At 44.3% G+C, this 13083-nt stretch overlaps 1 protein-coding gene across 3 annotated transcripts in view; it reads right to left on the reverse strand.

The window, feature by feature from the left end:
- The window catches only part of LOC115105764 (neurofibromin-like), a 195687-nt gene that overhangs the window by 175330 nt on the left and 7274 nt on the right, over positions 1-13083 (reverse strand). For all 3 annotated transcript variants that reach the window (XM_065007420.1, XM_065007419.1, XM_029628127.2), the window contains exons 2-12: positions 12787-12930; positions 12606-12689; positions 11119-11309; positions 10016-10122; positions 9787-9854; positions 8372-8447; positions 5136-5293; positions 4882-5055; positions 4616-4744; positions 2119-2193; positions 1189-1320 (exon numbers count right to left, since the gene is read on the reverse strand). In XM_065007420.1, coding sequence (XP_064863492.1) covers positions 1189-1320; positions 2119-2193; positions 4616-4744; positions 4882-5055; positions 5136-5293; positions 8372-8447; positions 9787-9854; positions 10016-10122; positions 11119-11309; positions 12606-12689; positions 12787-12930 — 1338 coding nt within the window. The remainder of the gene's footprint in view (positions 1-1188; positions 1321-2118; positions 2194-4615; positions 4745-4881; positions 5056-5135; positions 5294-8371; positions 8448-9786; positions 9855-10015; positions 10123-11118; positions 11310-12605; positions 12690-12786; positions 12931-13083) is intronic.

Here is a 13083-nt window from a genome sequence, read left to right on the forward strand (position 1 = left end):
GCCTGCACAGAGCCCTGTCCTCAACCTCTCCGAACACCTTTGGGATGAATTGGAATGCCGAATGCAAGCCAGGCCTAACCGCCCAACATCAGTGCCTGACCTCACTAATGCTCTTGTGGCTGACTGGAGTCCCCGCAGCGATGTTCCAACATCTAGTGAGTGGAGGCTGTTATAGCAGCAAAGGGGGGACCAACTCCATATTAATACCCAGGATTTTGGAATGAGATGTTCGACAAGCAGGTGTTCACATACTTTTGGTCATGTAGTGTATCAAAAAGTTTCAAATATAAATATTTTCGAAACATCAGAGCAACCTTGAATGAATCTTATTTGAGTTATAAAAAAGAAAAAAAACTATTGGAACCAAGATTGGAACCAAATGATGTTAGCACAAGATGGAGGGAAAGTTGGCGCAAAAGTAACGAAATTACACATAACGAAAATATATGTTTAATCCTGTATAAACTAAATGTTTACAATTTATTATACAAGAGAGAAAACTCAGTCTACAGCACAACAGCAGAGTCATGTCTTAAGTGTAAAACTACTAGCTTTCTGGGAATGCTATGAAGTCCAAAATGTATGGACGGAGCAAGAAAGTTGGCTGTCAGAAGTATTGCAATGTAAACTTTATTTTAATCTATCTGTCTGCATATTTCATGACATTGCATATAGTGGTGTAGTGAGATACCCAATGAGCTGGACGATTCATCACTCATCTTGAAAAAAACATATACTAAAAACTTGGAAATCAATCAATCCGCCATCATGTACATAATGGAAAATTGAATGATATATTATTAAAATAGCATGGGCGACCATGAAAAACAAATTGGTACAATTTAAGGCCAAGTGGCAAACAATAATGCACTAAGGATGGGGGTGTGAGCATACGTGTCTGGGCAGAGGAGATGTAGTCGTTGTTTGAGTGCGTCTGTAACTTGCTGTTTGTATGTATTTGGAGAAAAAAATAAAGGAGGGGGGGGGTTGCTGCTCCCGTTGCTGTGAAGCTCCTGCTCTCCACAGTAAAACCACACAGACACTGCAGTCTGGCATTGAATAACATCTCATCCCAACATGGCCCATTCATTTTTAAAAAAGAATCATGCACACTGCTAATATTTGAGTTTGTTGAGTATGTTTTTGTTTCCAAGAGTGTGTGTTTTGTTGTGTGTGTGTGTGTCTTACCGGAGTCATGCGGAGGGGAGCGTGCGTACTGCAGCCCCTCATCACGTGGCCCAGCGTCTCAGAAACCATGATCCTCAGCTCTCCTGAGTAGCAGTACACCGCATCAATCTTAGGCCACCAGTCCAATGGAGACTGCAGCAAAGGAATGGACAGAGGGTTCAACTCAATCCTCTAAACAAATCTACTGTAGGCTTCATTATAAAACATTTGAAACAGAAACATAATCCTGTAAAGAGACTTGGATAATACAAGGGCCTGTAGGTTAAATAGTAAGTGGGTGTTGAGTCTTATCCTTATCCCAAAATGACATGGGGCCTTCAGCCCAGTAGGATTTGTTAGGGTGGAGAGATGAGACTTCTCCAGTTTGCCTGGAAGGGAGAAAGATGGCAGCTGTACTCTCCTACTCTCCGTTACCCACCCACCAACCCAGACAGACAGAGACACGCAGGAACAAAAGCAGCCTCTGACTTCTGCTCACAGACAGGAAGTGCTTTGCATGAGGGGGGTGAGAGAGAGACCAGTTATACTCTCACTCCCTCACACACAGTCTCCTAGGCACATGGGGAGCTAATAAAAGGGTCTCTGTATGAAATCTTCCCTCAGGCACTTCCTATTGAAACACACAAACACACACACACACACACAAACCACATGAGTGTCTGCAGCACTTCCTCTCCCTGCATGGCTCATCCAGAGTGAGATGGTAGTCGATCTAATGGCTGGGTAATAGAGCCAGCCCAGTGTATACAGTAGTGACATCATCTACACAAAGTCACCACAGATAAGGTTACCACTGGTCATTCTAGACATGCACTGTGTGCACACAGCATTGGTCACGTTATATACTTTGAATAGTGGCACTGGACATTGGCATTTGGTGTGTTGATTGATCCCTTAACCCTATGTTGGGCCATGACAACACACACTTACATTGGTGATGATTCTGTGTAGGGAGTTGACCAGGACGAAGTGGAAGGTGGGAGGGGAGGATGATGCCAGGCAGACCTGAAATGGAGGAGAAAAATAAAGAGAGAGAGATTAATCAGGGATCACAGAGTCCTTACTTCAACACACCAGTATGTGGTTAAAAAGTGTGCATCAACAACCCTTTCTATGAAATACTATACTCCAAAAGTCAGCTCCATCATTCATTGAATCAGACGGCTCATTCATCACAAAACCAACTGATATTGCCAATTACTTGAATGATTTTTTCCATTGGCAAGATTAGCAAACTTAGGCATGGGCATGCCAGCAACAAACACAACATCACACATCCAAGTAAAACTGATCAAATTATGAAAATCAAGCAATGTAATTTTGAATTCCGTAAAGTGAGTGTGGAAGAAGTGAAAAAACTATTATTGTCTTTCAACAATAAGCCACCGGGGTCTGACAACTTGGATGGAAAATTACTGAGGATAATAACGGACGATATTGGCCCTCCTCTATTTGCCATAGCTTCAATCTAAGCCTAGAGTGTGCCTGGAGGAAAGCAAAAGTAATTATGTTACCCAAGAATAGCAAAGCCCCCCTTTACTCGCTCAAATAGCCTACCAATTAGCTTGTTACCAACCCTTAGTGAACTTTTGGAAAAAATTGTGTTTGGCCAGATACAATGCTATTTTACTCTAAGCACGCTTATAGGGAAGGACATTCAACAAGCACGGCACTTACACAAATGACTGATAATTGATTGGCTGAGAGAAATTGATGATAAAAAGATTGTGGGAGCTGTTTTGTTAGACCTCAGTGTGGCTTTTGACATTATCGATCATAGTCTGCTGATGGAAAAACGTATGTGTTATGGCTTTACACCCCCTGTTATATTGTGGATAAAGAGTTACCTGTCCCAATAGATATTTTTTTTACCCCTTTTTCTCCCCAATTTCATGATATCCAATTGGTAGTTACAGTCTTGTCTCATCGCTGCAACTCCCATACGGACTTGGGCGAGGCGATGGTTGAGAGCCATGCGTCCTCCGATACACGACCCAACCAAGCCGCACTGCTTCTTGAAACAATGCCCGCTTAACCTGGAAGCCAGCCACACAAATGTGTCTGAGAAAACACCGTACACCTGGCGACTGTGTCAGCGTGCATGCGCCAGGCCCGCCACAGGAGTCGCTAGAGCGTGATGGGACATCTCTGCCGGCCAAACCCTCCCCTAACCCTGGACAACGCTGGGCCAATTGTGCGCCGCCTCATGGGTCTCCCGGTTGCGACAGAGCCTGGAAAGAGTTACCCGTCTAACAGAACACAGAGGGTGTTCTTTAATGGAAGCCTCTCCAACATAATCCGGGTAAAATCAGGAATTCCCCTGGGCAGCTGTCTAGGCCCCTTACTTATTTCAATCTTTACTAATGACATGCCATTGAGTAAAGCTATGTATGCGGAGGACTCAACACTATACACATCATTTCTACAGCGTGTGAAATCACTGCTTAACAAAGAGCTGCAGTCAGTTTCAGAATGGGTGGCAAGGAATAAGCTAGTCCTAAATATTTCAAAAACTAAAAGCATTGTAATTTGTGACAAATCATTCACTAAACCCTAAACCTCAACTGAATATTGTAATGAATAATGTGGACATTGAGGTGACTAAATTGCTTGGAGTAACCCTGGATTGTAAACTGTCATGGTCAAAACATGTTGATACAACAGTAGCTAAGATGGGGGAGAAGTCCATCCATAATAAAGCACTGCTGTCTTTTTAACAACACTATCAACAAGGCAGGTCCTAAAGGCTCTCGTTTTGTCACATCTGGACTACGGTTCAATCATGTGGTCAGGTGCCACAAAGAGGAACCTTGGAAAATTTTAATTGGCTCAGAAAAGGGCAGCACGGCTGGCCCTTAAATGTACACGGAGAGCTAATATTAATAATATGCATGTCAATCTCTTATGGCTCAAAGTGGAGGAGAGATTGACATAATCACTACTTGTTTTTCCAATAAGTTTTGACATGCTGAATGCATTGAGCTGTCTGTTAAAACTACTAGCACACAGCTTGGACACCCATGAATACCCCACAAGACATGCCACCAAAGGTCTCTTCACAGTCCCCAAGCCAAGAACAGACTATGGAAGGCACACAGTACGACACAGAGCCATGACTACATGGAACTCTATTTCACATCAGGTAACTGATGCAAGCAGATAAAAATACACCGCATGGAACAGCAGGGATTGTGAAGAAACACACACAGGCACAGACACACATGATAAGACATGTACATACACATGGATGTTGTATTGTAAATATGTGATAGTGGAGTAGCGGCCTGAAGGAACACACTAAATTTTTGGGTAAGTGTTATGAAATGTAATGTCATGTAATATTTTAAACTGTATATATAACTGACTTAATGTTGCTGGACCCCAGGAAGAGTAGCTGCAGGGATCCTTAATAAACACAAATAAATACCTTAAAATGCTGGTTGTTGTGGGGATTGATGCGGAAACAAGAGACAAAGCAGTCGATCATGAGGTCCACGTCTGCGTTCTGGCTTCCCGCCCCTCTGGAGAAAGGCTTGGCTGGGTTGAAGAGCAGGGCCTGACAGGAGAAGGGAGAAACAAAGTCCATAGCATCAGCTGTGACTGGTTACCACTGGTGACTAATACTGGATACTATGTTTATAATACCTTCCCATAACACTGATGATCAGAGGACAATCTGTGGCTGATGCTCACCTTAAGGTCCACTACGATGGACTGCACCAGGAGGAAGATGACAGAGTGGTCCTCCCAGTTGATGTAGGTGGACGCCTTGCAGAGTTTGACACAGGCGATGGCAGCACTCTCAGTCAGCTGTTTACTGCCCCCGTGGCCGGCCAGGGCCTTCCTCAGGTTGTCCAGGAACAGTTTCTGTTAGGGACAGAGAAGAGTAGTGTACTGATTAGAACCCTAGTGTGAGTGCCCTGCCCCGTGGGTGGGTTGTGTCTGACCTTGTTGACCTTGGTGTCCTCTACAGTCTCTCTGGAGATGTCCTGTGTGATGTCGGGACAGAGGATGAGGAGGATGATCTGCAGTGGCCACACGGCTGCCTTCCTCTTGGCACTCTCAGCAAAACTGTCCACCAGGTCAAACAGCTTCTCTGCACAGTCTGGGAGAGACCCGGCCAGGCAACAACACAGTCAGGGAGAGACACAACCAAGCAACAACACAGTCAATAACACACAGTCTGGGAGACACACAACAACACAGTCAATAACACACAGTCTGGGAGAGACACAACCAAGCAACAACACAGTCAATAACAACAGTAACACAACAACACAGTCAATAACACACAGTCTGGGAGAGACACAACCAAGCAACAACACAGTCAATAACACACAGTCTGGGAGACACACAACAACACAGTCAATAACACACAGTCTGGGAGAGACACAACCAAGCAACAACACAGTCAATAACACACAGTCTGGGAGACACACAACAACACAGTCAATAACACACAGTCTGGGAGAGACACAACCAAGCAACAACACAGTCAATAACACACAGTCTGGGAGAGACACAACCAAGCAACAGCAGTCAATAACAGACATACAGTACCAGTCAAAAGTTTGGACACACCTACTCATTCAAGGGTTTTTCTTTATTTTTACTATTTTAAACATTGTAGAATAATAGTGAAGACATCAAAACTATGAAATAACACATATGGATTCATGTATTAACCAAAAAGTGTTAAGTCAAAATAGATGTTATATTTGAGATTCTTCAAAGTAGCCATCCTTTGCTTTGATGACAGCTTTGCACACTCCTTGGCATTCTCTCAACCAACTTCATGAGGTAGTCACCTGGAATGCATTATAATTAACAGTTATGCCTTGTTAAAAGTGAATTTGAGGAATTTCTTTCCTTCTTAATGCATTTGAGACAATCAGTTGTGTTGTTTTTTATTTTATTTATTTCACCTTTATTTAACCAGGTAGGCTAGTTGAGAACAAGTTCTCATTTGCAACTGCGACCTGGCCAAGATAAAGCATAGCAGTGTGAACAGACAACACAGAGTTACACATGGAGTAAGCAATTAACAAGTCAATAACACAGTAGAAAAAAAGGGGTAGTCTATATACAATGTGTGCAAAAGGCATGAGGTAGGCGAATAATTACAATTTTGCAGATTAACACTGGAGTGATAAATGATCAGATGGTCATGTACAGGTAGAGATATTGGTGTGCAAAAGAGCAGAAAAGTAAATAAATAAAACAGTATGGGGATGAGGTAGGTGAAAATGGGTGGGCTATTTACCAATAGACTATGTACAGCTGTGTGTACAAGGTAGGGGTGGTATACAAAAGATAGCCCTATTTGGTAAAATACCAAATCCATATTATGGATAGAACCATCAAACGCTTTGATGAAACTGTCTCTCATGAGGGCCACAACAGGAAGACCCCGAGTTACCTCTGCTGCAGAGGATAAGTTCATTAGAGTTAACCAGCCTCAGAAATTGCAGCCAAAAAAGAAATGCTTCACAGAGTTCAAGCAACAGACACATCAACATTAACTGTTTAGAGGAGACTGCGTCAATCAGGCATTCATGGTCGAATTTCTGCAAAGGAACCACTTACTAAAGGACACAATAAGAAGACTAGCTTGGGCCAAGAAACACCATCAAGGGACATTAGACTGGTGGAAATCTGTCCTTTGGTCTGATGAGTCCAAATTGAGAGATTTTTGGTTCCAACCGCCGTGTCTTTTTGAGACGCAGAGTAGGTGAATGGATGATCTCCGCATGTGTAGTTCCCACTGTGAAGCATGGAGGAGAAGGTGTGATGGTGAAACTGTTGTGATTTACTTAGAATTCAAGGCACATTTAACCAGCATGGCTACCACAGCATTCTGCAGCGATGCACCATCCAATCTGGTTTGCGCTTAGTGGGACTATCATTTGTTTTTCAACAGGACATTGACCCAACACACCTCCAGGCTGTGTAAGGGCTATTTGACCAAGAAGGAGAGTGATGGAGTGCTGCATCAGATGACCTGGCCTCCACAATCACCCTACCTCAACCCATTTGAGATGGTTTGGGTCGAGTTGGACAGCAGAGTGAAGGAAAAGCAGCCAACAAGTGCTCAGCATATGTGGAAACTCCTTCAAGACTGTTGGAAAAGCATTCCAAGTGAAGCTGGTTGAGAGAATAAGAGTGTGCAAAGCAGTCAAAATATATTTAGATTTGTTTAACACTTTTTTTGTTATTTCATAGTTTTGATCTCTTAACTATTATTCTACAATGTAGAAAATAGAGGTCGACCGATTAATCAGAATGGCCGATTAATTAGGGCCGATCTCAAGTTTTCATAACAATCGGAAATCAGTAATTTTGGACGACAATTTTGCCGATTTTTAAATAAATAAAAAAAACTTTATTTAATCTTTATTTAACTAGGCAAGTCAGTTAAGAACACATTCTTATTTTCAATGACGGCCTAGGAACGGTGTGTTAACTGCCTTGTTCAGGGCCAGAACGACAGATTTTTACCTTGTCAGCTCAGGGATTCAATCTCGCAACCTTACGGTTAACTAGTCCAACGCTCTAACCACCTGCCTCACGAGGAACCCGCCTGTTACGCGAATGCAGTAAGAAGCCAAGGTAAGTTGCTAGCTAGCATTAAACTTAATCAATCATAATCACTAGTTATAACTACACATGGTTGATGATATTACTAGTTTATCTAGCGTGTCCTGCGTTGCATATAACCTGGGAATATTGAAGACTCATGTTAAAAGGAACCACCAGCTTTCATATGTTCTCATGTTCTGAGCAAGGAACTTAAACGTTAGCTTTCTTACATGGCACATATTGCACTTTTACTTTCTTCCCCAACACTTTGTTTTTGCATTATTTAAACCAAATTGAACATGTTTCATTATTTATTTGAGGCTAAATTTATTTTATTGATGTATTAAATTAAGTTAAAATAAGTGTTCATTCAGCATTGTTGTAATTGTCATTATAACATACATTTTAAAAATCGTCCGATTAATCGGTATAGTCTTTTTTTTTGTCCTCCAATAAATCGGTATCGACGTTGAAAAATCATAATCGGTCGACCTCTAGTAGAAAATAGGAAAAGAATCAAGAAGAGCCCTTGAATAAGTAGGTGTACAAACTTTTGACAGGTACTGTATGATTCATCACATTAGAACTGCAACTGCATCCTCACCAGCCATGTCTGTCTGTGGCCTCTGGTACAGCATGGTGAACTCATCAGGGTAGTTCTCCACCCAGTTCCAGAAGGCCTGAGGGGGAGAAAAGGGGGTCACACCACCTGCCTGGGAAGCACTGTACCCATCTTCTACTCGAAAGAAGACTATCAACAACACACCAACTTGCAACAATATTTCCCGTCCTGATTGTATTGTCAAGCTTCAAGACCGGGGCTTCTGGCGAGCCACAGACGGTTAGTGTAACTGAAGTGTATCCAGATGCCTGAGCAGCTCCACAGAAAGTCAACAGACACTGCACTAGAGCAGGAGGAGCAGCTCCACAGAAAGTCAACAGACACTGCACTAGAGCAGGAGGAGCAGGGCAACAGAAAGTCAACAGACACTGCACTAGAGCAGGAGGAGCAGGGGGCAACAGAAAGTCAACAGACACTGCACTAGAGCAGGAGGAGCAGCTCCACAGAAAGTCAACAGACACTGCACTAGAGCAGGAGGAGCAGGGCAACAGAAAGTCAACAGACACTGCACTAGAGCAGGAGGAGCAGGGCAACAGAAAGTCAACAGACACTGCACTAGAGCAGGAGGAGCAGGGGGCAACAGAAAGTCAACAGACACTGCACTAGAGCAGGAGGAGGAGGGCTCAACAGAAAGTCAACAGACACTGCACTAGAGCAGGAGGAGACACTGGCTCCACAGAAACAGTCAACAGACACTGCACTAGAGCAGAGGAGCAGGGCAACAGAAAGTCAACAGACACTGCACTAGAGCAGGAGGAGCAGGGCAACAGAAAGTCAACAGACACTGCACTAGAGCAGGAGGAGCAGGGGGCAACAGAAAGTCAACAGACACTGCACTAGAGCAGGAGGAGCAGGGGGCAACAGAAAGTCAACAGACACTGCACTAGAGCAGGAGGAGCGGCTCCACAGAAAGTCAACAGACACTGCACTAGAGCAAGAGGAGCAGGGGGCAACAGAAAGTCAACAGACACTGCACTAGAGCAGGAGGAGCAGGGCAACAGAAAGTCAACAGACACTGCACTAGAGCAGGAGGAGCAGGGGGCAACAGAAAGTCAACAGACACTGCACTAGAGCAGGAGGAGCGGCTCCACAGAAAGTCAACAGACACTGCACTAGAGCAGGAGGAGCGGCTCCACAGAAAGTCAACAGACACTGCACTAGAGCAAGAGGAGCAGGGCAACAGAAAGTCAACAGACACTGCACTAGAGCAGGAGGAGCAGGGCAACAGAAAGTCAACAGACACTGCACTAGAGCAAGAGGAGCAGGGCGACAGGAGATGAGGACCAGAGACCACTAGGTGGAGAAAGTGAGTCTGTAGATAGATGCGTGAGAGAGAAACAGAGAGAGAGGCAGAGTGGCAGACAGAGAGGCAGACAGAAAGAGAGAGAGATACTCACCTTCTCTAAGCTGTTGATGACACTTAGCTGGGCAGGCTTCTTGAGGGCTTTGAATTTAAACACCGTCTCTGCAGGAGATGACAACCAATAGTGAGTCCACACTGAACATCAACAACGGTGCACAACTCAAAAGAAACAGAACATCATTGGCTCTATCAAACGGATAACTTCAAATGGGACGGCTGTAGGTCAAAATAAAGCAATGAGACTGATAAGAATATGCAAATACCTTGTAGCAGTTTCTTTAGCTTGGCACAGTCCACATTAATGTACTGGATGAGCTCGATGTCATGGACATCCACTGTGTCCTCCGAACACAAAGTGAGCTCCTGCAACCTGAGGGGAAACGCCGCAAAGATGGATATTTAATAAAGATGGTTATTTTAATCTCCTCGAATATTCATATTCAATATAATCACATCATCATTACAAAATTGTAGAGAAGTAGCAGTAGAGCATCATAATAGATACAGTAATCAAATGGTAAGTCTAGGTCTCATTTGACTACCGGTAATAACAGGACATCAAATAGGCTAGTCTGGATGAATGGGCAATGCTTTCAAGGTAAAAGCTGAGGACAAAAAGAGAGAGCGAGAGGCGACACTGGGGAGTGGCTGAGGTCAACTCTCTCTCCCTGTTTTAACATCACATAACATAACCAACTCCTCAGTCCTCATGATTTAATAACCAGCCACTTCATCAGTCTGGGCCTGCCAGTCATGGACCAATACAACCACAACACAGCTCGGTTAACAAGTGCAGACTGCAACTGACAGGCGAGTGGAGCAGCACTCTTCTCTTCTGCCTCAGAACCAACTAGTACACCAGTGCAAGGAGAAGGAAGACAAAATATGTGCTTTCTGAGCTTCAACAAATAATTAATATACCAGAGTGGTTAATATTTACAGATGTTTTCTCCCCACTCCAAACCACTCAGCTCTGACACACACAGGTACACACACACACACACACACACACACACACACACACACGTGAGTATGCCTCCATGTCTTGTGCAGGTCCAGGTCCTTCTGGGGGTTGGTTTCACAGTGGAACATTACTCCACAAGACACAGACAAAGAGAATCTTTATGAAGGCTGCTGACAGACTCCCTTTCTCCCTCTATTTATTTCTCTATCTATCGGGGGTAGATGATAGCTCCAGCTTCTTTTTTCCTCCTTGATCTCACTGAAGACCACAGGCCTGAACTGGTGTACACTTAACGGTAACCCTTCCTCTACGTACAGCCTGAGGTCTACTACTGTGGCCTGTCGCTTCTCAGAGCAGCTTGGGCTGAGGGTTAGAGTTTTGGGTGTTTATGATCAATGTCACCTGGTGGAGATGCGGCTGAACACGGCATTGAAGTTGTTGCAGCTGAGGGAGAAGAGGACCCCGGAGGCGGAGCTACGTAGCTCGGCGGCATGCTGGTGGCCCTCGCGGTACGTGTGGATGAAATGACAGATCTCTGGCAGCAGCTGTTTCACCAGCATAGTCTCATCCAGACGCATGCAGTCCTTCGGTTGCTGAGGGATGGAGGGAAGGAAGGAGAGACCAGGAAGGGAGGGATTAGAGGAAAGGTTAGAGGTCAAACATGAGAAAAACCTTTCAATGTCCTCACTGCCCGATTAGCCCAGAGAAGAGAGAATAGGCCAGAATAAAACCCTGCCACACAGAGAGAACGGTCAGTCAGGCTCCCGTCACAAGGTGTGCATCCCTGAAGACACACATTCCCTCTCATTCATCAAGATATAAAACATACTTGGTCTAAAACATCCTTACCAATAGGGAAGATATCACATTCGGTAGGCTACAACTTCACATCACATATTTTAGATACAGTGCATTCTGATGTCTCTCACAGCCTTGAAACAATGCTGTAAATCTAGCTGAGATAATGGCTCTGGACAGAGCTGTCCAGACTAATGATTCTACCTGCTGGATTTGGACCTGCTGCACTGCAGGCCTGGGACCTGTCATTACTCCTGTACACTGTGGAGGGACTGGGGACAGAGAGCGCTCTACTGCAGGCCTGGGACCTGTCATTACACCAGCACACTGTTGGGGGAGTTGGGAAAGAGAGGGCTCTACTTGGGGACAGTGGTGGATCATTAAGTGAAATATTTAATTGAAAAGAGAAGGATTTTCTAATTACTAGTACGGGTGTAATATGTCAATTTTAAATTAACTTGCAGGGACATGGGCTACTGAAAGAGGACATCAACGAGGCAAAAATAGTTAGAAAAAATTATTCAGATGTCAAGAAAAAGGATAACTTGAAGAACCTAACAGCTGTCCTTCATCCACAAGCTCGTAGTAAAACAAATGTCCGGAAACTCGGGGCAATCCCATCGGAGGCTCAGAATGCAAAGTCAAGATGAGCAAGCACCTGGAAAAGCAATCTTCAGTGAGCACATCTTTACTAAGGAGAGGAGAGAAGGGAGCCAGGGGACTACTGGCTACTAACAGAGTTCCCCAAGACTGAAAGAAAGAGACAGGAATCAAACACACAGTTCATGTATGGGGAGGGGAAAGGGCTCAGATCCAGTCCAGAGCAAAGGCCACTGTCCCCACTGAGACAAAACATCTTGACCACAGACAGCCCACCACATCCTATTGTGTTATGCTGATATCTAATGGAGATCTGCTGATAAAAACCAGAACGCTGCATTAGGAGAGCTTGCAGGGAGAAAAGGAAACAAACCAGGGAAAAAAACAGAGGGAGGAAAGGAGAACGAAGGAGATTGAGCGAGGAAGAGAGTCAGAGATATAAAAGCGACATGCATCCATCATTTCCGTTTTTGATGGGGAATGATCCTCACCCCAGCAAGGCACTTCTCCAGTGTGTCCAGGATGATGAGCTGAGAGAGATACAGGTTCTTCTCCGCAGCCTCCCCAAATATTCGCTAGGGGAGAGAGAGACATGGTTGAGACATCAACACTGTACCTGGCTCCATATGCTTCAACTGACTTTGTTTGCACATACAGCACACACACACTCACCATGTTGTTCACATTCTTCAGGATGTTCGTGAGGCCACTGATGACCAGTGAGAACTTGTACTTGGAGATGTGTATCAGACAGTCCTTGTTGTGCTCTGTGCTGACTTTGGTGTGAGTGTTCTGTTGGCCCACTTTGACTGGAAGCTATAGAGGGGGAAAAGGGACAGAGTAAGGCTGTTGGTGTTGTTACATGAATCTAAGTTGGTAACTTTGCTTCGTGTCCAATACAAATAACCCTAACATACTGTCAAGAGCATCGAGTACAGGAATAGTCTTCTGTATACATTCCCTGTCAAT

This window comes from Oncorhynchus nerka, linkage group LG22 (genome assembly GCF_034236695.1).
Source record: "Oncorhynchus nerka isolate Pitt River linkage group LG22, Oner_Uvic_2.0, whole genome shotgun sequence".
Lineage (NCBI taxonomy): Eukaryota > Metazoa > Chordata > Actinopteri > Salmoniformes > Salmonidae > Oncorhynchus > Oncorhynchus nerka.